Below are 26276 nucleotides of genomic sequence, written 5' to 3'. Positions count from 1 at the left end.
CATACGATATACAATATATGAATAAGAATTTTCTTGCTCTTTGATAAAGAACGATTTCTTTGGATTTAATACTTGACGAAAAATATGAACAAGAGAGGTACAAATTAGTTGAAAAGAAAAATATGAATATAAATCTTGATTAAGAAAAAAACTGTTTATGATGTCGAATGGTATTGAATTAAAAAGTATAGCAATAAATTTGTAAAAACATCAATAACTTTAAACGTAAAATTAATTTAAAATAAAAGTGAACGTTACACACTCTCTCTTAAGAATACAAAAATAATTATATTAAAATAAAGTTAAAAATTTCACACTTCTTTTTATTTTTCTTGTTAATAGAGAAATTGTTTTAGGCAATGTTCTTTTATTTTATTTACATTATTACCCGTTGAACAGTAATGCTCTTCAGAAAAATATAGCGGAAATTTGTTTTAATTTAATTTATACATTATCTATAATGTTCTAAAGATTATAAATTGCGTGGCAACTTTTATAAACATTTCTGTGCAACACTGATTCGCTGGAGTAGAGAATTGATTGTATATCAGGGAGAGAATCTCACGGCTACCTTTGTATTCTCCGAGTAAGCTGTCCAAGTGAGTGACAATAAATAAATGATTTTCCCGGCGACATTTCACGCGCGAGCGACTCACGCAATTAGAATTCGCTCCGGTCTTCGGTCTTACAATTTATCGCTCCTGCAATCCGTACAAAAATGCCGGCGACCCAATTCTGAACTAAGGATTCCTACAAATCGCAGCGCTATATATTCCTCATATCGATCCCCCGCAATACGCAGACCCGATAAATTTTCCGCGAGATCCGTTCTAATGCGATCGGCGACGAGTTCACCGCAGCTTCATATATTCATGTTACAAGACGAGATACGAACAGGTGAACGCATACACACACATATATATATATATATATATATATACGGTCGTCATATTAGCTTTTCTCTGCCGCAGAGAAACTCTGCGCAAATATAAAGCTAACCTCTAGATTCGCATTTTTGAAACAAATATAAAATCTTTTTACGTCGTACATTTTTTTAAACTGCAGAATATCATCTCGTACATCTCGACCACACTTTGCCTGGGCAAGTTTAAAAATTAGCTGAAAATTGGCTGAGCGTTCATTCGTTGCGAAAATTCGAAGTCAATTTCCATTAGAAAAACCCCCTTTTAGCGCTTCAGATAAAACGGAATTCCGCGAAGGAGCTTTTAAGATCATTTCATATGCCGTTTTACATGTCGATCTCTGTACTTCTTGTTAAGCAGTGCACATTCTCCACCAGTGTATTTGACGCCTGACCTATTTTGCGCGAAAAGCGTAGCCGGCGCGGCTGCATGACCGCCATCAGTGGTCCGAGTCCTGAATAAATAAACCGTGTCACGTGGCGGTGGGCCACCTTATCCTTCCTTTTATCTTGCTGTTCTTCCACACCGGCTCTATCTCGTAATTAATTTCGTGGATATATACAGCAGCCTGGAGGTTAGCGGCCTTTATACAGAGAGAGAGAGAGAGAGAGAGAGGGGGGGGGGGGAGACGGAAATTCTCGTGCAATCGTTTAAGACGCGCGATTCGTACCGAAAAATACTTTGAATGTAAATTCGGTGGCCCATTTGCAAATTGCTCGACGGTCCTTCCACGGCTTTTCGTTAATGCGCGTGGCTAATGGATTTGGATTAGGATACCGCCTAAAGTATTTACACTATTACGCAGAGTACCTCAGAAATCGGCTATTTATTTTAAGTCGCAAATACTGGAAGCTACTTAAAAAAGAACGGGAGCAATGGGATGTCTCTCGCTATAAAATTTGAATTTGAACGAAGGTATTTTTATTCTGCAGTGAGTAAAATCTTCCTAAAACGATTAGTTAATTATTAGTTAATCTCCAATTGATTGGGACTAAATTATGAAATAACCAATCAATACAGAGTTCTCTCTTGAGCTTGAAGCATAATTATTAAGGCGGTACTTGTTGCTACGCGAAATAAGAAATTTAATCCGAGAAATTTAGCGCTAGTGCAAACTCGATTCGAGCTCTCGGTGTATTATACTGTTTTGATCTTCACGAGGCAAACGCGCGCGTGTTAAAATCTTCTCACTCTTACCTAAGGACAACTCACTCTTCTCTAATTTGTCGAGTTCGGGCTTAATAGGAGTGCCGGCTTTAGATACATCCTCGAACGACATCTTTTGATGTGATCCTCCCTTGTATATAAAGCGACATATATATTTGCGATAATGTATACAGTGCATCTCGCATCCGCGAGAGAGCGGTATATATTTATGTATTGAATAAGGTATTAACATAAAACTGAATAAGTAAGAAACAGAGTACGATAAGAACATTTTGTAAAAATCCAACGCAGCACGAACTGCTTTGATGCAAAAGGAAAAAAAAAAATTTGTTGCAAGTATCAAAAATAAATGCTATATTTTAGTGTCGTCTCGTAAATTAAATTTATTTTCTTATCGCGTGATAAAATTAAAATTTTTCTTTTTTTATGCTGGATCAAAGCGCTTTGATTTAACGATACTTAAATCGCGATAGAATATTTAGAATTTAGATAAAGTTTTCACGTTTTCTTGTCATGCACTTCGGATCGTCGTGATCGTCCCGTAAGATCGATATTCTCTAATGGCCGCTATGTTCTTGCCTCGCAGCGGAAACTACAAGGGCCGTCTGGGCTTGCCCTACGTGACCGGGAAGCCGTGCAGCATGTGCAAGGACCACTGCACGCAGGACGCGCTCTGCACGAACGCCTGTTACCATACCGATCTGTGGTCGAACTGCGCCGAGCTGGTCAGGACGTTCGGCTCGTGGGTCTGCGAGACGGACACCAAGGAGGGCCACGAACGCCGGAAGTTCTGCGGCGCCACGTGCAACTGCAAGGACAAGATCTACTACCATCACCAAGGGTAGGAGGGCTCCTTGGCTTCCGCGTTTGGGTCCACCGTGTTGCATGAATAATTTAATCGCCCTGCAAAACTAAACTCAGACCTGGTGGGTGTGACGACGGCTAAACGGCGGCAGATCGTTTAAACGGGGGGAGGGGAGGAGGAAGGGATCGTGTTGTTTTATTGATGAGCTCGTTTGTTTAGTGATGAGAGCTAGGAGGAACGCTCGCGACGTTTCGAGCTAGGGCACCGAAGGAGGGTGAGCGAGTAAACGGGATAATATGGAAATATGGTAGATGAAGTGATTGTGGGATTTGTGTGTTATCTGGATCTCTGGGACCTAGATTTTGCGGATTCTAGGGATCGCCCAAAATCTAATAGATCAATAGACTCTGTGCCGCGATTTAACGATTACAGACCGCACATAATCTTTCGAATTCAGATCCCAGAGATTCCAAAATATGATTCTTGTTGTAATATAATCCTTGAATTCTAGGACTCTGAATTTTACAATCCACGAATGTTCCGGATCCTTTGATCCTTCGTTTCACGAATTGCCGGTGTAAAATTCGCGTCTGTCTTTTACAATTTTCGCAAAAATCACATTTCCCGCAAAGTTTTACGCAAAGTAATGCATTCGTAAAAAAAATATATAATTTTTAATGCACTAAAGTATTATTATTTTAACTTGTTTGTGTACTCGCTTCTTCTAGTTACATAAGAACAGATCGAAAACAGAGAAGTTTAAATGGAAATGAATTAATTTTTTAGATGAGCGTGTCGTCTTAACATCGGGACGAAAACATATTATATTTTATGTCTATATATTTCACATGTTTAAAGATTGATATAGTTTAATGTAATTAACATACACGCACACGTATATGTACGCGGGAGAATAAAGTTCCAGGACTGGGTTTGACAAGTTTTTGATATACACTTATCTTTATTAATTATTCTTTAATCTGTTTACTCTTTGAAAAGATAGATTTTTTAGTTATTATGTATATTAGACATACACAGGATAATTCAGAACTGCCATCCTTTTATATCTTTTGAATACCTATCAGGCAAATAATTTCTGAAAATCACTCTTGTGTTTTATATCGTTCAAGGCTATCAATCATCTGTACGTATCCGAAAGAAATAATAAAGGCCAACTCTACTTTTTAAGTTCGTTCATAATTATTTTCACATTTTTTGTGTTCTTATAAACTTACGTAAAGCAAAGCTTAAAACAGATTTTATCAGTTTAATGTGGTTGCCTGCTGCGCGCGTATTATATTTTTAGCTTTAAATGTTTACTGCAGTATAAAATAATCTGCATGAAATTAATTAAAAGGATAACCAAGGAACTCATTTAAATTTTATTTTGTAAATCTAATCTTAATGTGGAATCTTGTCATTATACGTTTTTCGTCCGAGATTCTTTTTTGTCCAAAACGATAACTTTTAAATATCATAAAAATTGTAAATAAATCCGGTGGGTAACATATCGAAATTGACAATTATTAGACGATATACGTAACTTCTAATTATTTTAGCTAACTTGCTAAGAGGAACAATGTAAAAATTAAACTAAGCTTCCGAGGAAACGGTGTGTCGGTGTTTCTTGTCGTGGTGTAACGATGGAACTTCCCTTTGTTAGCAATTAATAATAACGATAACAGTTATTTTTATCTTAGATTTAACAACAGCGTGTTCACGCGATATCGCGCAGATGAAAGCAAGCTGGAATTGTAAAGTTAACTCTTTACCGCATAATTTAACAATATTAAGAATATATTTTGAATGATCAACGCGATGCGTTTAATCTAGAGGGACATAATTCTCTTTTCTCGCAAAAAGATTTGCGAAGACACATATCGCGCGTTATTAATATTGTCTTCGTAATGATGCGATGCGTTTATTATGCAAAACGCGAATTTTCGGCCAAATTATAAATAAGTAAAGATTTATAGCGATAAAAATACAAAGAATTTTTATCGAGTAAAAAAAAATGTTTTAATAAAATATTACAAATATTTTGTATAAATAAATAACCTATTTGATTATTGTAAAAAGTAATTTGTTAAATATCGCTCGATTTATGGGCGATTATAACAGTTGAGGGAAAATCATTGTTGTTATTTTTATAGAAACCGAACAATCTCGTTGTTCAATCACATTGTGAAATACATGCCGTAATGATGCGGTAAAGAGTTAAGACAAATCGTAAATTCTTAAGACATAATCAGTAATATGGGTCGTGAAACAACACGTGTGACGAATGGCGAAGCGTGATTGATGAATAATGTTAGATACTTGATTGTCGATAATTAAAGGAGTTCGCTAAAGAGATATAACAGTGAATGTAACGGTACAGCCTCCAAATAAAATGTTTAAACTGTAATACTTTTTTGTCCACTTACACAATAAATATCCTGTAAATATTACATTACTCTGGCTTTCATTATTTACTTAACCATATATTTGAATCCTCCGCCCCTCGATATTTGTTTCACAAAATCACAAAGCGTTTGAATAATTTACAGTTGTAATATTGAAATAATAAAACTTATTAATATTTAATAAACGCACGCGGGGGAAATTCTTGGCAGCCGCGTAATATCGAGAGATTTTAAGCACCTCTTTAGTAGTCTAATAAATTAACGTATACCGTTAAATTTTGACAAAGCGTAACCGTATACGCTAGATCGGAGAATGAACGCATTCGTTGGTGCGGTTGCGGGTGCGTTTAATCGCACCGTAATATTTATTTGTTACCAGGAAATCGAAGGATTAAGCGGAATTATGTGGCGAATAAATCGATGAGAGCTTCAAGCGCAAAGAAAGAGAGTGAGAGAGAGAGAGAGAGAGAGAGAGAGAGAGAGAGAGACACAGAGGGGGAAGGAAATCATCCCCTAGGTCAAGAGGAATGGTGCAGTCGGTGAATTCGAGTTAGTGGCGAACCGAGTGCACAGTCTTTTTGCTTCAAAGGGCTTAGGAATGCTTTTCAAACTGTGTCCGGGAACCGACAAAATGGCGCTACTGCGAACTTCGCCAGACTTTCAAATGAAGTGCACTGCGTTGAGATTTTCTTACGTCAAATTTCGTGGGTATATGTATACATATATCGGTGCAGTCATCGATTTTTGTCGATTCTCTCGTTAATTCTTTTCGTTTAAACGTAAATATAACGGCATAAGTAATTTTTATGCGTCCCTAGCAGCACAAATTATTGATGCAATATTGGTTACAAATTGCCTCTCAACATTGATTTGCGTTTGTAAAATAGACGCTTTGAGTTTTATATTGGCAATGCATTTGCATTTAATTTATAGCTAATATTGACTTTATATTGGGAAACGGCTATATATAATATCCACATAGCATACTGATATGTAATCAATGTTTTGTCAATGAATTGTGCACTAAAGATGTTTCATTACTACTGATTTAGCCTTTTAAATTCCAAAATTCTTACATTATATCCAAAAACAAAGAAGAAATCCGAGTTTATTAATACCAAGATCAACAAAAAGAAGATAATTAACAGGCGCTAAAATCTAATTTAGACATATTATCAGCGAAGGAATTAAAAAATCAAATAAACAAGTTTTTAACAAGGATACGTATAGCACCGGAGTACCAAATAATGCATTATTTTGAGAATCCGTATATCAGTTGGACCGAAATCGGTCGCTCAGAACGATACAGCCATCAATTTCCGGCGTGGTATCAAAAGGCAGGAGCGAGAATCGATTTGGCCGTCGAGCGGGCCCCGCCAAGTGGAATAATATCCGTTCGTCGCGGAATTGGGCCGATTCGTCGTCCGTGGACTGACGACTTGCGGCAAAGCCGAAAGGCCCGTCGACACGGGATTCCTTTGAACGTACCCGTTCGGAAAGCCCGGCAAGGACCGAATGGCAGCGCCATTCCGTCGCCGATAATGCCGCCTGCACGCGCTTTCGTCAAAGATCGGTGATCGCATTGTCGTGAACGAGCAATTTCCTTCCGTACGTCTTTCGAGGGTTTCTACCGAGAGAAGGACCGATTGAAATCGGCCAGTCGAAGCGGAAGATTCGTTCGCTGAATTTAATCCTTTTTGTAGTTCTCTGAATTCTAAGGTGTAAGGGTGCCCGGGCAGAGGCGGGGGAGAGGAGAAAGAGGAGGAGGGAGAGGGGGACGGCGAGTGCCGTGGATATAATGTAGGAAGATCTAAAAGAGCACGAAAGGAGAAGCTAGCAAGTTTTATTTTACAAATTAATTTCAAGCTCGCGGAATAATTTTCTTGTCAAGTATCTTGCATGCATAATTACGTTGTTTTGCTGCATAATATGTATAACAATATCGAACATCAAATGTTTTTTATACTTTAATAAATACTTTAATGAATAAAGGAAGACTAAATTAAAAACTAACTTAACTAAAATAAAAACAAGTTATTCCAATATCGGAATGTTGATAGAAATTAACTTAATATCAAAAACTATTATAGCAAATTAAATGTTTCATAATGTAAATACATTTTGTTTTTCAATTTAATGTTAAGCAGATTTTGCTTTAGCAGCAACGTTACTTAAATTGCATTATTCAGATCTATTGTAAGAATTTCAAGCTCTAGTGTGCAAAATTAAAAATGTCACTTTCCGCGACATAGTGAAATGCGGATAATAAAGGAAAAATTTTAGATGTGTAAATATCGTCAAACACTCGCAATACAAAAGAACGTTGCGAATTATTCCGAATCCTGGCGATGTATTGAACAGTGCAATAGGCTTGTGACATACGTGATTTAGCGTATGTAATTTGCAATGGTTTCGCTAAAGCAGGTGTGGTAGAGGGTTGATTTATGAACACATTAACTATACTCGGGGCGCTATCATTAGTTGATTGATAGCCAGTAATTAGACTGTAAAGTAGCCACGAGTTTCAGTTCTAATTACTTAGAAATCTAACGAAATTCCCACGCCAACAGTGATACGTTGAGCATTTTCGAAATTCCACGTCGACAAATTGATCTATGAGCAAAATTAAATTATAATCTCGTTTTATTTTATTAAAATTATTAAAAAATTTATCGACAATTTGTTACTAATCTATTTTAATGCAGCATGTTTTCACTGTTTGACTATAAGCAGTGAAAGTATTTCATTTTTTATTATGCAAAACTTAAAATAACTTTTCCTTTCGTCAATAAAATTAATATTGATATTTTAATCAAAAATTGAAGCTGTACTTCTTGATTTCTGTAATACTTATTATTTGTTATTAGCAGAACTAATAACAAGTCGCATTTTGTTGGATTTCATATTAATAACAAGAGAATATTCCGCGTTTCATTAACAAATAAGGATAATACTTTTTACACAATACAATGTTTCCGGTCCCATATTGCATAACATCATTCAATTACTCAATGTCCAAATATTATATGAACCGTGTTTTCTTTACAATGCGCGTTTTCGATGTTTATGCAATACATATGAAAATGTTTACACCATCGTAAATAATTGATCGGAGTGGAGAGCACGCAATTATTTGAAATTTCACGCAATTGCGCCTGGCACGCCCCGATTTGTTATGTTAATTGAATTCCTTGAGAGAAACTGGAACGTTAAATTTTATCGAATACCCGGGCATCTCGAGCATCAGATCGATAGCCCGCACGAGCAGTTTTGTTCTTATTTCTGACTGCTGTAGAAGTGCATTTATCAGGAGCCCGTTTATCGGAGGAATAAAGTGAAATTTCGAAAAAGAGATCCTCAGTTTGGTACATTTATGATGCTGGAATTCGTTCGCGTTATAAGTCCCCAGTTCTCCTACACACACGCGGTACACAAAGAAAGTACACCTCTCCCCGCATCTTGTTTGAGATAATTCTATGTACGCTAAAGAAAACGTTATTGGGAATATTTATTGTTTTGAAATACATCGTTTTCATCTTTCTTTCTTGTTATGCAGTAAAGATGAAATGGAGAACGCGCGTGTGCCAATATGTTTTCTCTTTATACAAAATTATCCCGAAACGAATGGAGTGCAAACATTTCTTTTTATTCACTGTACGATTTCATTCTCGCTTATATTAAGATTTATTACTCAGCTGCAATACTGCGAGATACTTGGATCTACGTCATTTTATATTTATCAATCACTGACAAAGATTTGCTGCAAAATCCTATTTTTATATTTGCAGTACTAATGAAGAATGTATCTTCGCATAAGAGTCCAGATTCTTTTTTTTTTTTGCACAGAATTTAAGTAGAGTTTTTTTGCATAATTTATCGAGTGCTGCATACAATGATTGCACTTCGAAAAACGGCAATATCGAGAAAAGACAAGCTATATAGTATCTGTACAGCAGCACAAGTATTAAGGATTGAAATTGCCGCTACTCCACGATCGGGCGGTGACGAGGGTTTTTCGTCGAGAGAGGGGGAGGAGGGGGAGGGGGGGGGTAACGCGGAGGGTATTCGATATTTTCGACATTTCTGCCGACGTAATATCGCGCGCGCCGGCAAGCGGAACCGGAAACTAACTGGTAGGACGAAGCTGACGCAGGCTTCCGAGTCAGAGCGCCTGGACCATACCGAGCTGCTTTTGCTCACCGTTAGATGCGCGGCACAAGGTAAGTTTCTCCGCGGCGCGGCGACGGCGGAAACGCGCAGTCAGCGTGAATCTGCCCGGGGGCGTAAATCAGCGTTTCATCGACGAGTTCGAAAGCGAAAGCCGCATATCGATATCCGCGCGTAAATTATCCGCATCATTTTGCCCGACCGAGCGGAAAGTTGCAGCTTTCGGCGAGTCGCGAACGTGGATCGTATACGGGGGGGGGGAGGGAAAGAGCTGTGTGTAACTTCGCGATTACGGTTAAGTACTTATTTCAAGGAGAAGAGAGAAAACGCATGTTTTTAAAAACATCGAAAAAACTCGATTTTTTAGAAGAGCTTATAAAAGTCCCGAATTACGAACGCGTCGCTTTGGAAACGAATCGAATAAGTATAAAGGATATAAAGAGAAATTCAGTTATGACACGAAGTTTCTATGTAAAACAACAGAGATCTTCGCTGTTTATCTTCTCAATGTTGTTTTTACGCATTATAAGACTAATGAGATGATATAATTTTTATATTGAAAGACATGGAATTTTTTCATTTCGACATGCCCCGCATTATTAGATCTTCATATTCTAGAATGCAACTTTCGCGATTTACATTTTGCAGTCTCAAACGCTGCACGAAAAATTGTTTATGACGTGCAAAGGCTACGTCAGAGCTGGGGCATGAATTCCCACGAACATATTGATGCCCAGGGAATGAGGGGAATCTGAATCTTTTGAATATAGCAGCGAAGGGAGGGTAGGTTGTTGTGCGCGATAGCCAACTTGGGAGCGGCGAACTCGTTTCCGGATACGGCAAATTCCTCCACTGCGAAAAGGAGCGATAAAAATGCTAAGCGCAGCGAAAAGATGAGATGTAGTCTTCCACATTCCTCTCTTTTTTTTTTCGGTTCGTTGCGTTATACGAGGTGTGCGGTAAAGGAGCGTTATAAATTTGAGGATGTAAGTGGCCGGGTCTGCAAAACGTAGAGAGAGGTGAAAAAGTTTCTTTGATCCTGCGGCCCAAAAAATCAAGAACCTTTCCATTGGACCGTTGGACGCCAGCTGGAGTAGCTAGATTCTTAACTTTAAATCCTTGCGGGTTAGATCTTTAAAACTTTGCAGTTATTCGGATTCTAGGATGTTTGGCACTTAGTTCTTTCATCTTACTTCCTCTTGCAGTTTCAGATTTACGTATTTTACAGACATTCTTTCCTACATGATTCTAAACATGCACAATTAGATCTCGCCGTCTTATACTTTCTCGTATAGTTTTCGTATATTAAATCCCAGTTTTCTACAACTCCTGCATCTATGAATAGTTTCAGATTTACGTATTTTACATCCTTTAGTTCCTGCATGATTCTAACACAATTAGATCTCTCCGTCTTATACTTTCTCTAGTCTAATTTTCGTCTATTAAATCCTAGTTTTATGCAACTTCTGCATCTTTGAATAGCTATGAATAGATTTACGTATTTTACAGACATTCTTTAGTTTCTACACGATTCTAACACAATTAAATCTTCCCGTCTTATACTTTCTCTAGTTTTCGTCTATTAAATCCTAGTTTTCTGCAACCTTTGCATCTATGAATAGTGCCTGTCACGGCGAGTTAAAGGCGCGCGTGACCGCCAATATGTCTGCGCATCGTGGCAATATTTCACGACTATGAAAACTGCCATACAACGACAGTCGACAGTGACGAGCGGCATTGACTGATGTTGCTGGAAAGCCGACGCGACGTCTTTGAGTAAAAAGCCTCGGAGCTGCTTCGTTTACGAAAGCGCGAGGTCGACTTCGTACCGCGAAAGTTCTCCGGGACTCGCGTGACGCTGCAAATTGCAAATTGTCGGAATTCGCCAAAATTAGGTCGATACCGGCACTAAGTCGCGAGAAATTTTCTTGACGCCTGCGACTCCTTTTTGAACTGGTATATTTAGAAATGCGGACAATATTTTGCGATTGTTTAACGAATGAAGCCTTTTATCACTAATTGTTCTATTTCTAATTGGATTATATTATGCAATGCATTACTAAGTAAACTTTATTTATAAATAAATTAAATTTATACGTGTAAAATGTGAGATTACAATCAAAAATTTGAAATAAATATCCCATTAGCATTTGAACGATTTCTGTGATTTCTTCAATAAAAAAATATAATTTTTTATACATACGTAATTATAAAAATGTATAATTTTTGTTTAAAAACAAAGGATATCAATACAATTATTTAAAGATTTCATGTACAATGCGCCTCTAATTCTTGAGATAATTATAAATCGTATCACGGCAACAATAACTGAGAAGCATCACGTTTTCTTTTTATGTTAATTTATCTGCATGTCATTCGTTATCATGGAGCTTTTAGATATTTTCTCGAGCTAAGTAAAAGGCCAACCCCGCTGCACGCTTCTTTTCCTCGAGCGTTTCTTTCTTTTATTCATTAAGTGCCGCTTCGCGTAAATTATCAGAGCTTTCGCGGAGCTTTAACGCTTCCGCTCGATTTACCCGCTTGCGGCACTTCTTCGAGAAGGCAAATCAGATCGTGTTCAGCAATGGCTATTCTACAATTTGTATCGTGCAAAAACATAGTTCAATTAAGCAGGAACGCAGTACCTTTCCCGATAGGAGAATTGCATGCGAAAAAAGTTACTGTGTTAAGGAATCACATTATATAAAATCGATTTCAGCTAGTTCTTTCTACTATTAAATAAATTTGATTAACTCCGGATACATCTAAAAGATATTTTAAGAAATGTAAAAATAATGTAGACATATTTTTTATAACAAATTTGAAATAACCAAACTTTTTCTAAATAGAAGTTTAAAATGGGATGACAAATTTTAAATATTAATAGCTAACGAAATCTCGACGAGTTGAATTTTGAAATTGAAATCTTATTTGTCATCATTTTCTCCGCGACTACTATTTTCGTTGCACGATTACCTGAATTTATTTGTACTTATTTTCTTTAAAAAGTTTTTATTTTTTGCAAAATTGTAAAAGATATTTTATATTCATTTTCAATAGTTACATTAGATAATTAACAAGTTTGTTAATTAATTTTTTAATTTTCCCGCTTCTTTTCGCATTTATTTTTAATTAACCATCACTGGCATAAGATATACAAAAATTTTATTTTATAATATTAAACAATGTGTAGCGAAACATTAATAAATTACAACGACCCAGACTAACGACGAAGCTTTATTGCAGTTACTATAGGCAATATTAAATTTTGTAGAAACTCGATGCCAGATATTGCAATCCCTGATTTTATGACAGTTAGAGTAATATATATAATGGAATAATAATAATTAAAATAGCACAAAATCTAATATTACCCTCTGTAATGAGTTTCATGGGAACCTTAATTAATTATATTATTAATTTAATGTTACTCAATCCAAACATAGACTATTTGAGAATAATCGTTACAATTTTCGAATTATTTTCGATAGTTCGGTATAACTAATTTTATTGATAAAATTTGATTTTTAAGTAACAATATGATACCATAACAAAATATATTATTTCACAAAAACACGAGATTTTACATAAAAATTACAAGGTATTGCAATCCTGGTTATTTGCTTGTAATCCCGTACTGTAGGAAGCGGATATGTTCATATATTTATATTAATAATTATTAATTCATTCCACAATTTTTTTGTATATGATATACGTCATATTTATAAAATTAAAAAATGTTAAACAATTACGAGACTTGATATAAACCACGATACTTTTTTAAGTCTTTAATATTTACTAGTCATTTATTTTGTTGGAATTTAACAAGCAGCTTGAAATGTCATTAGGGATTTTTTGGTCACATGGTCACAAAATTCTACGGTCCGCGTTTAATTGCCGTGATTATCAGGAAAATGTGTTGTCACGCGATTATCCAAGTTATACATATATCCCTAGGGTAACGAGCGGCCGGTGTTTTATCGCAACTGATGTCATTTTATCGAATTTTGAAACTGAATTAATAATTCGCGCTAATTAGCGGGAGAAACAATAATGTCGCTCTCATCAATTCCGGATATGTTTACTAATACGCTGCTTTACAGACACTCTCATTTTCGACGATCACTATTTGAATAATTGATTCATTTAACATTGTTGTCGCTTATGAAAACACTACTTTAATTAGATAATAATTAATAATTATATAGTTATTATAATAATTAAAAATTTTGTAACATAATCTAAATTCTTTTTGTTGATTTTATTAATAATACATTTTAAATTATTTAATTTGCTCTATAAGCAGATATGAAGTAAAAATTCAGATTAAAAGAGAGACTTTTTAACATATTTGTAACATGACTTTTTAACATTGCGCAACGGTTTGAATTGCGATGTATCGATTACTAGTGATTGTTATTCCTAATGTTTTTAATTTTTAAAGACAATTAAAAAACAATTTTACACATTTTCTCCGAAAGAGGCAAATTTAAAAAAAAAAGAAAGAAAAAAATGCGCGGAAACGTGTACGACCGGTTTTCCGAGCGCTCCTCTAATCTTTTTTTCGCTCCGCGAATAAGTGAATTTCTTTTTTTCCATCCTGTCGTTAATTTCTCCCTGATAAAACTGTTGAACTCTAAATGGAACTGAGAGGAATTAATAATGTTCCTTTTACGTTTTCAGTATAATATATCCCGATTTTTAATATGGCACTTGGAATTAGCCATTTTTAATAAAGAGATATCCCTTTGCCTATTAGCATATTATATAATTCATTTCGATATGTATTATGTGACAATTATGAGAGTTAAAATTTCCCATCTAAAATATGAGATACGTAGGATATAAAAACTATTTTCTCTTACAAATTGAAATTTAATTGCAAGAAACGTTAATTGCTAAAAAAAAATAACTGTGTACGTAAAATAATTGTCTAAAGGATTTATCTATTTATTCAATTAACAGTTGCCGCTGCAGTGAATCGAGGAAACAGCGACCGGAGGACCGTTAGTTAAATCGTTTTATTTATATTTCCACTTTCGCTCGAGCAATTCTTTATTCCGAAACAAACGACGGTCAATAGTGTTCAATGCGACTGGATAGGTATGCGCCTCGTTGCAAGCCGGACTAGGATATGGGGCATCGCAGCTTTCGAGATTCTTGCACGTTTTACAGAAAGTGTAACGGGGAACGTAAGGAAATGGAGGAACGAGAGCTCTGGCGTACCAGCTTGTTTGTTTCGAGTGCAGCAGTTTCTTTCGTTTTATCAACTGCAACCCTCCTTAGCAGTCTGAGAAAGCAGCTGAAACTGACAGCCGGATAACATCCGCATTTATATGCGCCTACATATGTACCGTGCCCCGGTATACGTAATATCAGATAAATAATGCGAGTGTCTCGGATCTTCGTTTGCGTCGGGGTGTCTTATTATTGTATGGAGTATGGAGCAAATTTATGATGCGTCGCGGTTTTTAAATCGGTATCCTGTTCCTCGGGTGCTTTCAAGACGAAATGCAGAGAGTGCACAGTTAAGAACGAAATAATAGATTCTCAATCTTAAAGTAGTTTTCCTTATAAAAAGAACGTGAAAGAGTTTTTGTCATTATATTAATAAATATAGAGATTAAAAAAGTTGAAAAAATTAAAAATGAAAATTAAAAAATTTTAAATTTTAAATTGATTTAAAAAAATTATACAGGGTGTCTTGAAATTCGCGAATCAAAATATCAGCAAGAAAGTGTTCAAAAAATTAAGTAGAAAAGTTATTTGCAAATTTTTATTTTAAGCAATAATTTTTTTAATATAAGGGTTTAAATTTAGCCAATTATAGATCAGTACTCGCGTGAAGTGCCACTAACACTATCGACGCGCTACTCACGGACATGTTTCCGTTTATAGCTGTAATCTATAATTGGCCAAATTTAAACTCTTATATCTCAAAAACTACTGCTTAAAATAAAAATTTACAAATAACTTTTTTACTTAATTTTTCGAAGACTTTCTTGCTATGATATTTTGATTCGCGAATTTCGGGATACCCTGTATATAAATTATGAAAGGGTGGAAATATGAAGAAATAATTTGAAGTCTCTCTTGAATTTCGAGTAAGAATCTCGGGCTTTAATGAAATAAGATACCGAAGGAAATATAGCCCATGCAACTAGATTAAAACTGTGCGCAGCTAATCGATTTTTCATTTTGTCTTCGCTCGTACGTATCCCGATAGTAACCATCCTTTAGAGAGGTAAGAACGTTGGCTTGGTATTTTTAATCTCGGACAAGCTGCGAGGGCAACAACGCCGGCGTGGGCCATCATGCTTGCCGGGATTTGTACAACATCCTGCTCGGCATGGATGTTACGTGAGATTCGCGGGTGGTGGTTACACTCTATGCCGTAAAGGGTGGTTTTACGACGGGGAGCGCTGCAAGGGAGAGACGCAGCTCAAGCAATTTGCGGCGGTGGCTAATTACACAGGTCGTTACGAAAGTGCGGAATAATTCCGCGCGCGCACGCGCGCAGATTTTCGTCGAATATTAAATTATTTTTTCGTCGCGTCGTTGATGCACGCGCGTAAAATGAACACATCTGTAATACTCCGTTTAAGGCGCGCTTTAAAGTTTACTTCCCCCCATGGAGCGTCGAAATTGTTCTCAATGCGGGATTTTGGAATTATAGAACGACTTTTTATTAGCGTCATCATTTATACGTAATTTCACGCCAACTTCTTTTATTTAAGTTTTCATTTATATAGATCTAGATCTAGATGTATGTGAAACTTTTATTAATAAAAACGCAAAATTCTGTTAATCTGAGTGGCATCTTTGTGCTCTGTTTTACACAAATGGCATTTGTCATTATTATTTAGATTTTATATATATATATATATATATATATAAAATAATGTCAACAAATTAATAAGCTCGAAAGCTGTCATTTTTTTATAGTAACGCCTGATGTTGCAGAATGTTTGTGATACTGTCGAGTATTTACGACGTTTCTAGAAATAACAGCCGTGATCGTTCAGCTTCTTTCGGAATACCGCGTAAGTACATCCTTCTTCGAAAAACTGACAGTCCGCCGCAAAAGAACGTTGAAGGCGTTTCACCGTTTATCAGCCGGCTGCTGGCTCGGAAAATGCGTCCAAGGCGATGCAGTTCCGCGAGGCGAGGCGAGGCGAGGCGCTACACGAGAGATCAACGAGCGGAATCGACGAGCATTCGCATCGTAAATTCACGGACTAACGCGACTCGACAGCTCGTTAACGGCTGACGCGCGTAAAGCTCGGTTTACATGCAACCAATAAAGAGACCAAATCGACTGCGAGGATTATTTGTTTACGCTTTTTATAGAAAAAAAAAAGACCGAGCGTGTAGCAATTATCTAACAGCGCCCAAACATTAATGAACAGCGAGTAATTACGAAAAGATAAACTTACATTAACGGAGGCGAAACTTTGCATGAAAGCAAGAGTTTCGGGTTCGCTTGTTTAACACGTAGGGAAATAAGTAACGGAGGGAAACGCCTCGAGGCGTTCAAACCGTAACATACGCCGCGACTATACGAAACCAATCTGAAAGATATAGCTACTTAGATAAAGCGAATTAGTTAGTATTCTTTCACGAACTTCTGATAAAAAAAAAATTGGTTCTCACTAGTTCTGCGACTCGTCCACTGTGATTTCGTACATAAATTCGATATAACTTATTTTCCTAGAGTATTCTTAAGTAATTTTTCTCCTAAAACTTTTCTTTATGATAAAACTGCTTCCTTGGCAATCTTAATGGAATCGTCTCGCAATTATTTGTCCAATTTTCAAACATAATGTTCTCACACAGCATACAATTGTTATGCTGCATTAGGTATAGCATTAAATCAAGTAAGTACATAGATCTTGAGGAGTGCGATACAGATCAAGATAATGATAAGCTCCGGGATTGTACCGCACAAACGAGACTCAAGAGAATCGCGAGATGAGCTCAACAAGCATATCTAAAGTGCCTTTCAATAAAACTCAAACGGATTGGCCGATGATTACGATTGATCTCGACGATCTCTCCAACAAGGTTGCCAGCGCGTCGCGCCGTTTCGCAGTACGCGAACGAAGACAAACGGCCGCTTTCTCGCGTCATATAATAATTTCCAATTACCGCAAATTAACGACGGTTCATACATTTTACGCTGTCGCACCGGCGCGGCGCGGTAGTGCGCTCGCAAACGCGCAACGCCTGTTTGCGCGAACTGTGTTTCTAGGACACGCCGAAATATATCATCCTTGACTTACAAATGATGGTAATTATATACGGGCCGTTTGGAAAGTCTGTTTATTATTACGATGAAATTAATACAGTTCACGAAATACATAGTATCGATGCGTTAATGCGCGAATGCGGGAGCTGCACGGACGGGGAGATGCGAAAGACAATGCCAGTATCGCAATGATTTTCGGGACAAAAAAAACCGATCAGTTTGATGCAAAAAGATCGGGGAAAATATTTGTTGTTTAACAGATTGAAATTTTTCGATCTTTTAATCTCTTTGGACATACATGTACAAAAATTTAGAAATATGTCTATAAAGCTAAAAATTTTTTTATCTTTAAATGCTTTCATCCGTCGGATTGTTGCAGATTTCCCCGATTAGGGATATAACTTCGTGCGTTAACGTGCAATCCTTGAATTGTTGGTATAAAAAAGTGCAAATCGCGTGAAACAATCCGTTAAAACGCGAACAATCTCGTTCCCCGATTTGATAAAACCCGAGCGCGTACGCTTCCAATCGGTCTAGCGTTTTTTTCTTTTTTTTTTTCAGGCAAATAAATTACAATCGCCGCTCTCAATCTGTTTCAATCGTGCGAAATTGACGAGCAGTGTACATTTCGATCTGTCATATCCGAGACGTACGATCGATTATTCCGGTAAACTACGTCAGGCCGGCACCTGCGTCGAATAATTCATTGATGCATTACGATGGGAGCGTTAAAAATGCAGCGCGTCATGTAATATAAATATCCAACGACGGTGTACTATATTAGCCAAGCATTTATCGATTTTTTATACGGCGGAAGCGTGTTATAAAGTGCGTGTCGGGCGATAATAATACAATCATTAAATAATGCCCATGCAATGAGCTGGCTTATTTGCAATTTCGTATTTAACATTAACGTTGATCAGAACGATAAATTATGCTTTAAGCAGCCCTCAGTGACGACATAATCAACGACGGTTTATTCGTTCGAATTCGTAACTCTACGTGCGTCCGCGTGTGTTCGCCATGTAACGGGTGAACGGCATAAAACCTGCGGCACAGAGAGTCGCGCACAGAGTCGCAATTCCCGTCACGTCCCGGCTCGCAAATAGTTAATTAACTTAAGGTTAACGATTTATCTGTTCCACCCGTATAACAACCGTACAGGCAAAGACGCGTGCTGGAAATACACGGCGAACGGGGGGAAGAGATACAGTTATGCTTTTTTCATTCGAGGAAATGAAATTTTACGCAACATAAATCTTCGCGGAGAGGGTATTCGAAAGAAAATTCACGAGTCTTAAAGAGAGTTCAAGGATCTTCAAATCACGAGGCTTCGGAATATCTTGAAAATATCTTAAACGTCTGTGACACAATAATCGAAAAGTTCAAAGGTCTCGAAAGACAGCGTATCGAAATCCATGCATTTTCCCTTGACAAATCCTCGCAGTTTTATTCGTTTGATAACACATGATTTAACAACTTTATCCCGACGATAAAGCTGCAAGAATGCATATAAGTAATAAAATAAGTATCCCGTCTTTATATACAATCTGTTTTCATCAGACATCGTTGATTAAATGCATATTGACTAAACTGGAATTTGTACTTTTTTTTATCTAATATTCACTTCTACCAATGATTAACTTTAATCCTAGTTTAACTTATATTTTATCTTTTTCAAGTTCTAAAATTAAGAAAGAGATAAACAGTAAATTATATCAAAATTAAAGTCAGTCTACATTGAAAATAGACGCACAAATCAACTGTCTAATACGCTTTCAATTTAAAGTCTAAATTCAATTTAAAGACTTTTTATCAGTAAAAATAGATCCACCTGCGAAGGCTTTCTTCCACTCTTACAGATGTTAATTGATGATCTTTTAGTTGCACAAGTATTCATCAATTTTTTTTACTATATTTATTATTTTTTTGTTTAATTTACTTTATAATACTTATATGGTATATAATATGATAAAATGTAAAATTACAATATAAAATTAAATATAATTTAAAATACGCAATCAAGTTTCTTACATATAAAAAAATGCCTTCTAAATACGAATTACCTAAAAATATGAAATTACTTGAGATGCGTACAGTATAAGATTTTTAATAAATATATTTTTTAATAAACACAACGATTAATTATGGTATATTTACCATTAATTAACCATTAATTATCTACTATGGCAATTATGAAACTTATTAGGTTTTCGGTAACGTAAGCAAAAAAGTCATTAATAAATTTATCAATGTTTCTCAGCTATAAGAGCGAGATTGGTTAAAGAATAATCCTCGAGAAGTAACATGATAATACGTGAAGCAACTAGCTTGCTCGAGGGTGACGTGCGAATGACAACGCGACGGTCTTACGTAGGTACAACGTCAACGCTTACAGCCTACTGCATCCTGTAGCACTCTACACTAAAACAGACACCAAGACCGTACACCAGTCGTTGTCACTTCGATATACTTAACGTTTTATAATATAACTTTATACATAAAATACATATTATTAAATATATTCAGTTTCTAATATTTAGAGTCATTGTAATTCTTTTGTGGAATAATACGATAACGCGAGACAAAAATTCCTGGGAATTCTCCCAATTAGAAATTTTCCTAAATCATTATTTCATACGAGAAGCAACTTTAAACGATATAGAACAATTCGTAGTAAGTTATACATTAAATTTTAATGAATAATTTTAATTTTTTATTTAAAATTGTGTTTTAAATTTTAGTTCAGTGTTTTAATATTTATTAAAATATATATTAATGTTAAACCTTTCTCCGTATGTATTTTTGCAAATGCTTGTATTTCGTCTTTTCATCTTTTTTCAAAAAGTCTAAAATACAGAGACCTGTACGAATGAAATGTCCAAGCACTCAATAACGAGTCTGTCGTCGCGCTATAAACAGTCCCGTATAAATACGACGGAGTGTTTCATGGACATTTCATATTTTGTATCTCTAAAAATCTTTTCCGCGGCTGACAGCGACGCGTGATGCCTGTTAATGAACAGCACGCTCTGTGTATTGCCGCGCGATAAAACCGGGATTAATCGCGAGAGCTCCAGTAATATCCGGCTTGATGGACTTACCTCAGGCCGCGGAATAGCGTCTCGCCGCGAATTTTAGTGCTCTCCCCCCTTAATTCGTTAAAACATGACCGGTGCCGGGCAACCAGCTGACGAAGTACTCGTAAACCAGTCATAACCTGCGCCCGGACGACAGGCTGAATTTAAAAGGAGAATCTCGTACGTACGCCGGTATCTCGCTTTACGTTCTGCAATTTCGAAAAATCCTCTCTCGCCTTCTCTCTTGCTCTCTGCTTCCCTTTCTCTCATACAAAATACAATCCAGAGTTTTCTTTTACTAACGTGAAAGAAAGTGTCCTTACTTCATCAGAACTCCATCAATCATTTGCACAAGCTTTAACCGACTTGATATCGCTTCAGAGGCGAACTTATGTAAGAAATAGCTAAAGGAGATCGAATTTGTCTTACTTAAATTTCTCCCTCCTATAAAAATATAAAAAGTGCACTCTTGGCTTTTCATTTTATTCTCGGTGCGCATAATATTTAGATTAGACTATAATGATATATGAATGAATTGATATGAAAAATTAATAGATTTTTTTCTCTAGAAAGAAATATTTGCGCTCATTTATATACATCGATTGTAATCTATATTAATTGTTAATTACACATATAATATACTTCTTTAATTTTTCCATTATCGATCGTGTGAACCTTCCTTCGTCTTATGTCGACGATGTCATTTCAGCGATTGTTATTTGCTCGGGAATCTCAAGGAAACTGTCTCAAGAAGGCTGTCTCAGATTCGACATCTACTAGATATCTATCTATCCATCTTCCCATTTCTTTCCCTTCCTTTTCGCTCCTTCAAGTATACTTTAACGTCCCCCTTCCTCGCTCTCGTCTCAGCTATCTCTCACGATTTTATTAAGACCCGCGCCATTCTCCCATGAAAGTGCCGCCGTTATCAGATTAATTGTTCAGCCTCGGCACGTCGGCGCGATTTGTTCGGCTCATTTCCTCCTCACGTGTCAACAAGCGAAGGGGATTACCGTCGCCAGGAATCCATTTGTAGGAATAATAACCGGAATGTACGGGTTTGAGAAGAGGAGGCTTGCACAGTCGAAGATCAAACAGTATTTTTATCAAACAATACTTATCCTTGTCATGATATGATAATTATCGTGTTTATCTAAAGAATTTAGTAATTTATAAATTTCAATGTTGGGTCGACAGTAACTCGGCGCTAGTTTTTCTATATTATAAAAATGTTCCATTTTCAATCACTTTTCTTCATCGAGTATCTAATTTCTTTAGTAGAAATTAGAATGAAATGTATGTGTCTTATATACGAATCAAGAGGCATAATTCAACGTAATTTATTCGTTATATTTTTAATATTTATCAAATATCGTCAATCTATAAATCAAATGCCGAGCGAAAAATGTGGCGTTTTTACGTAAAATTTGTCGCAAATGGATCTATATAGTTGCAACGATTTCTCGATCGGGATCGATTCGTTTCTTTGCAAGTTACGCGAAAGTTACTTCCGCGACAATCGAAAGCGGAACGAATGCTCGCTATTCACGAGCAAAGAGTACGAATACGAAGCACGAATTCGAGACACAATGAGAAGCAGGAGTCGCCTCTTTCGGGCAGACAACTGAAGCGCAGTCACGAGTATGGAGAACGTAAGAATAGAAAAAGGTTCTTAGAGAGAGAGAGAGGTGAAACATTCGGGTGTCTTCAGGAGAGTACGTTAAGAGAAGCGCTTCTCGCCGGAATGTCTATAGCTCTGCTACTCTCGCGCAAGAAAGAAGGTCGGATGTAATCGTACGAGAAGAAACCAACTATGTAAAATGGAGCAAAGTTAACTCTTGCCCCTGTATTGCTTGAGTAAATACAAAATACATCTCGAACAGAATCACCGCTGCCTCGCCATTCTTTCGCGGTGTCTCTCTTAACAACCTTTTTAATTAAAAATTTATAAAGTGTATAATTAAAATTTATAAATTCCAATATTGGGTCGACAGTATCTCGGCGCTGGTTTTTCGATATTATAAAATATTCCATTTTTAATACTTTTCTTCATCAAGTATCTAATTTCTTCAGTAGAAACTAGAATGAAATGTATGTGGTTTTTATATACAAACCAAGAGGCATTCAAGGCAATTTATTCGTTTTATTTATTGTTAAATAGGAATTGCGAGCTCGATAACGAGTTGATAAATCGGACGGTCTAAAAAAAAAATTATGCTGCAGTAATCTAGAAGATTTGAAACGATATGGCACGTTTATGATTGTTACATTTAATTTACTCGCGTATACCGTCGTAATTGCGAAAACACGAGCGAAAAGCAGAGGTGTACATAACGCGTGCTCTTAAAACGGGAGAATTTAATTTTACCTCGCGTTGGACAATGTAGCGAGGAGAGAGAAATTAGTTTCGGAGTTTTTTCCCCCATCCCCCCCCCCCTACCCCGGCCCTCTTCCTGACGGGAAAAACACGCACATACATTAATAACAACGCGCGCGCGTGTGGTAGGCTCAACATAATTATTTCTTCCCCAGTATTACAGCTATCTGCAAAACGATTTTACGCGCGTATGCGGAATAATCTCTTTCGCCGTTGCATAATGTTGCAACGTATCCGCTGATATTATTGCGCACACATGACAACTACTACAGAAGTGGAAAACTCCCGGTGTACAAACATGATATTCCGCTGATAAGATCTTTCCTTATTCCTTTTAGTATACGGTGTATATTAACAGAATTATTTAATGAGAAAATATCCTTATTTTCAAAATATTGTTTCTTTTAATAACTCAATTATTCTCGTTTAGTAAACATTCCTATTGTTGTTTGCAGCAACGCATGTTATCGTTATACGATTAATATTATTGTGCGAAAAACATGAAACGTGACAGTCGTGTATATATGTACGTTCGAGGCATTTAGTTTCTATTCGCAGTTTAGAAGTTTTATATGTAAACTGCGAAATGTAAATCTCTTTTATAAAATACCGCAACCGTTTCACTACAAATGGCCTTTAATGGACGACACTTTTATGTTTTCCTTCACTCGCTGCGATATTTTTTTTATCAGCAGAATATGAATTTCGTTTCGCTCCACTTTTGTGAAGTAAACATCGACATCTTTAATGTCTGTATCTTAACGTGGTATGTAATCGGATGTAGTAACAGTTGATTGCGCTTTGTAAACTTGTGCTTGAGATTCCCACGAGAAAAACTCTTGGGAATCTCGTGATTCATAAACGTCGACAATAACTTTTGCCATTTCTCTCGTTTCAGTGTGTACCTACTTCCGTTTCTTGGACAGAGTTTCTCCTCTTGATTTATCAAAATTATAAAAAAAATAATGCAAAACTCACTGTAACTTTAATAAATAAATATTAAAAAATGTAGAGATAAAAGTATAATTCTGAATATTCAGAGCAAAATAAAAGGATTTAAAAAAATTTTAAAATATAATAGATATTCCGAAGTTAAAAATATCTCAACACATCTATACATAAACTAAATGTAAAAATCCTATCCAAATATCCAACCAACATTTTTATTTTAAGAGTATAAAACTTAATAGGAGTAACAATACGTAATATTGCTCTCAAAAGTAAAACAAAGTTAGGAACGAGATAAAGAGATTTAAGAGACGTGCGATGGAAGATAAAAAAAAGTATAGCGAGTACCTATTCGCGTAAAATCGATTTCTCAAATAAAAGTCGACAGCTAATCTAATGGAAAGAAAACACAGGTAAATGATAAGCGAGTAAAAAAAAAATTGAAATCGCGAAACTGCACGGTGGAGGTAAAGCTAGGATAAGATTTGCCGTATAGTAGAGAACAGACGGTTGTCCTTTTTAGAAGATACTCACGAGGGATGTAGCGCGAGTGCGGAAATACAAGGAGAAAAGTGCAGGAACTAAGACGCCGCATTTTCGAAGCTGAGCTTTGCCTCGTAAATTCAAGTAAGAGCTTCAAACAAGTTCCGCAATAACGGCCACAAGATTGAAAGGCCGTGTTCTCGTGTTCCCTCCATTTCTGTCTTTTGTTTTTCCCACTTTCCCTGTTGAGCTGATGCAAATCACTTAAATTGTAATATAATGTGACATCGCGCTACTGCACGTTATATTGCATATTGTGTACGAAAACGTTCTATTTCCGTGATATTTTTTCCTTCGCAAGTGTTTGATTTCGAATTTATTGAGATTTATAGAATCGCCAAGAATCGCAAATCTCATTTCTGTTTTAAACTTTTCGGTTCTTTAAATAACGATATTCAACATTTGCGCTTTCGAAGATCTGTCCGTCTTTTTGAATATTTAGATCGCCGAATGCACATATAGATCCTCGAAATTCGTCTTCAATTAAACTCTCTTCGCATCTGTATCTCCTATATCAGGTCATCCGTACCTGCACTTTTTCACCTTCATGTTTTAGTTTATCCTTTTTTTTTTATAGATGCTGTAAATCATCGCAGTCAATGCTTGCCGACTTTTCGCTCTTCACGCACGGCGCATCTGGATTCTAGAGCGTTATTTTGCCGGTCGCGTTACAACGTTTGCGATATACGCGGTGACGCATCTTCTTAACCACGTTTCATACGCGAAATCGCGCTTTGTCGTTTAGTCTAAGTGCTCGTAAAATCGCGCACTGCTCTTTTACGGTCGACCCGCGCCTGTAACCTCCTCCGTGTGGCGCGTCCTTTCGCCCTACGGCTTCCTTCGAATCGCTCTCGCGTCACCCTTAGCTCCCCATCTCTTACTGCCTGCAGTGCACACTCAAGCAGCATAAATGCCACCACTGACAGCCCGTAATGCGACGGTGCAACGTGCGAATAAAGGAATATATCGGCGAATATCACAGGCACGTTGGCACGGAGTCAGTAGTAGGAGCTACGATAGTACCTACTGAAAGTCGGCGATGTTATGCTTCGGGTACATGTAAGAAACCAGTGAAATATTTACGGTTTAATTTTAGTATTAGCCTGAATTATTAATTTATGTGTAATGTAACATTAAATGTAGATAATTTTATGAAATGATAAGATTGCATCACAAGAAATGGTTTTAATTAAATATATATAGATATAATATTTTATAACTGTATGTTTTACCATAAAATTCATTCATTTTAAGCATCATTAATTGAAAAGAAATTAAAGTATATATACACTTTAAACTTCGATCTGTACACAGAAATAACGATTTTATTTAAGTATTTGAAAATTAGACCGGACACAGATCTGAAAATAATTATGTTGGATTGTCTAAATAATTATATTGAACACTCAAGCTGATTGCTAAAAAACTGTCAAAACTTTTGACAAAGCTTCTTGTAGAATTACCATCATACTGAGCGTCCTGCATAATTATTTTAATGGCCAATATAATTATTCTCGTGTGGCAACGAAGAAACAGTCATGCAACTTCTTTTGACAGCTCAATTGACAGCTCATGTTTTATCACTCGCATTCCGTTAGATTAACTATTTGTTA

The 26276-nt window shown here is 36.4% G+C and overlaps 2 protein-coding genes across 5 annotated transcripts in view; one reads left to right on the top strand and one right to left on the bottom strand.

Annotated features, from left to right (window-relative positions):
- Positions 1-5345, top strand: part of LOC105462920 (cysteine-rich secretory protein 1-like) — a 54641-nt gene extending 49296 nt beyond the window's left edge. For 3 of the 4 annotated variants that reach the window (XM_011709840.1, XM_011709842.1, XM_011709843.1), the window contains exon 6: positions 2677-3838. In XM_011709840.1, coding sequence (XP_011708142.1) covers positions 2677-2935 — 259 coding nt within the window. In that variant the 3' untranslated portion in view covers positions 2936-3838. Of the gene's footprint in view, positions 1-2676; positions 4656-5110 lie in introns of those variants that run through there. The other variant, XR_976127.1, reaches the window with a different exon arrangement.
- Positions 1-26276, bottom strand: part of LOC105462917 (lysine--tRNA ligase) — a 139772-nt gene that overhangs the window by 82703 nt on the left and 30793 nt on the right. The gene's annotated exons all lie outside the window — the stretch shown is intronic.

Source organism: Wasmannia auropunctata, unplaced genomic scaffold (assembly GCF_000956235.1).
Source record: "Wasmannia auropunctata unplaced genomic scaffold, wasmannia.A_1.0 LD336092.1, whole genome shotgun sequence".
Lineage (NCBI taxonomy): Eukaryota > Metazoa > Arthropoda > Insecta > Hymenoptera > Formicidae > Wasmannia > Wasmannia auropunctata.
This window is presented reverse-complemented; position numbering and strand designations above follow the sequence as displayed.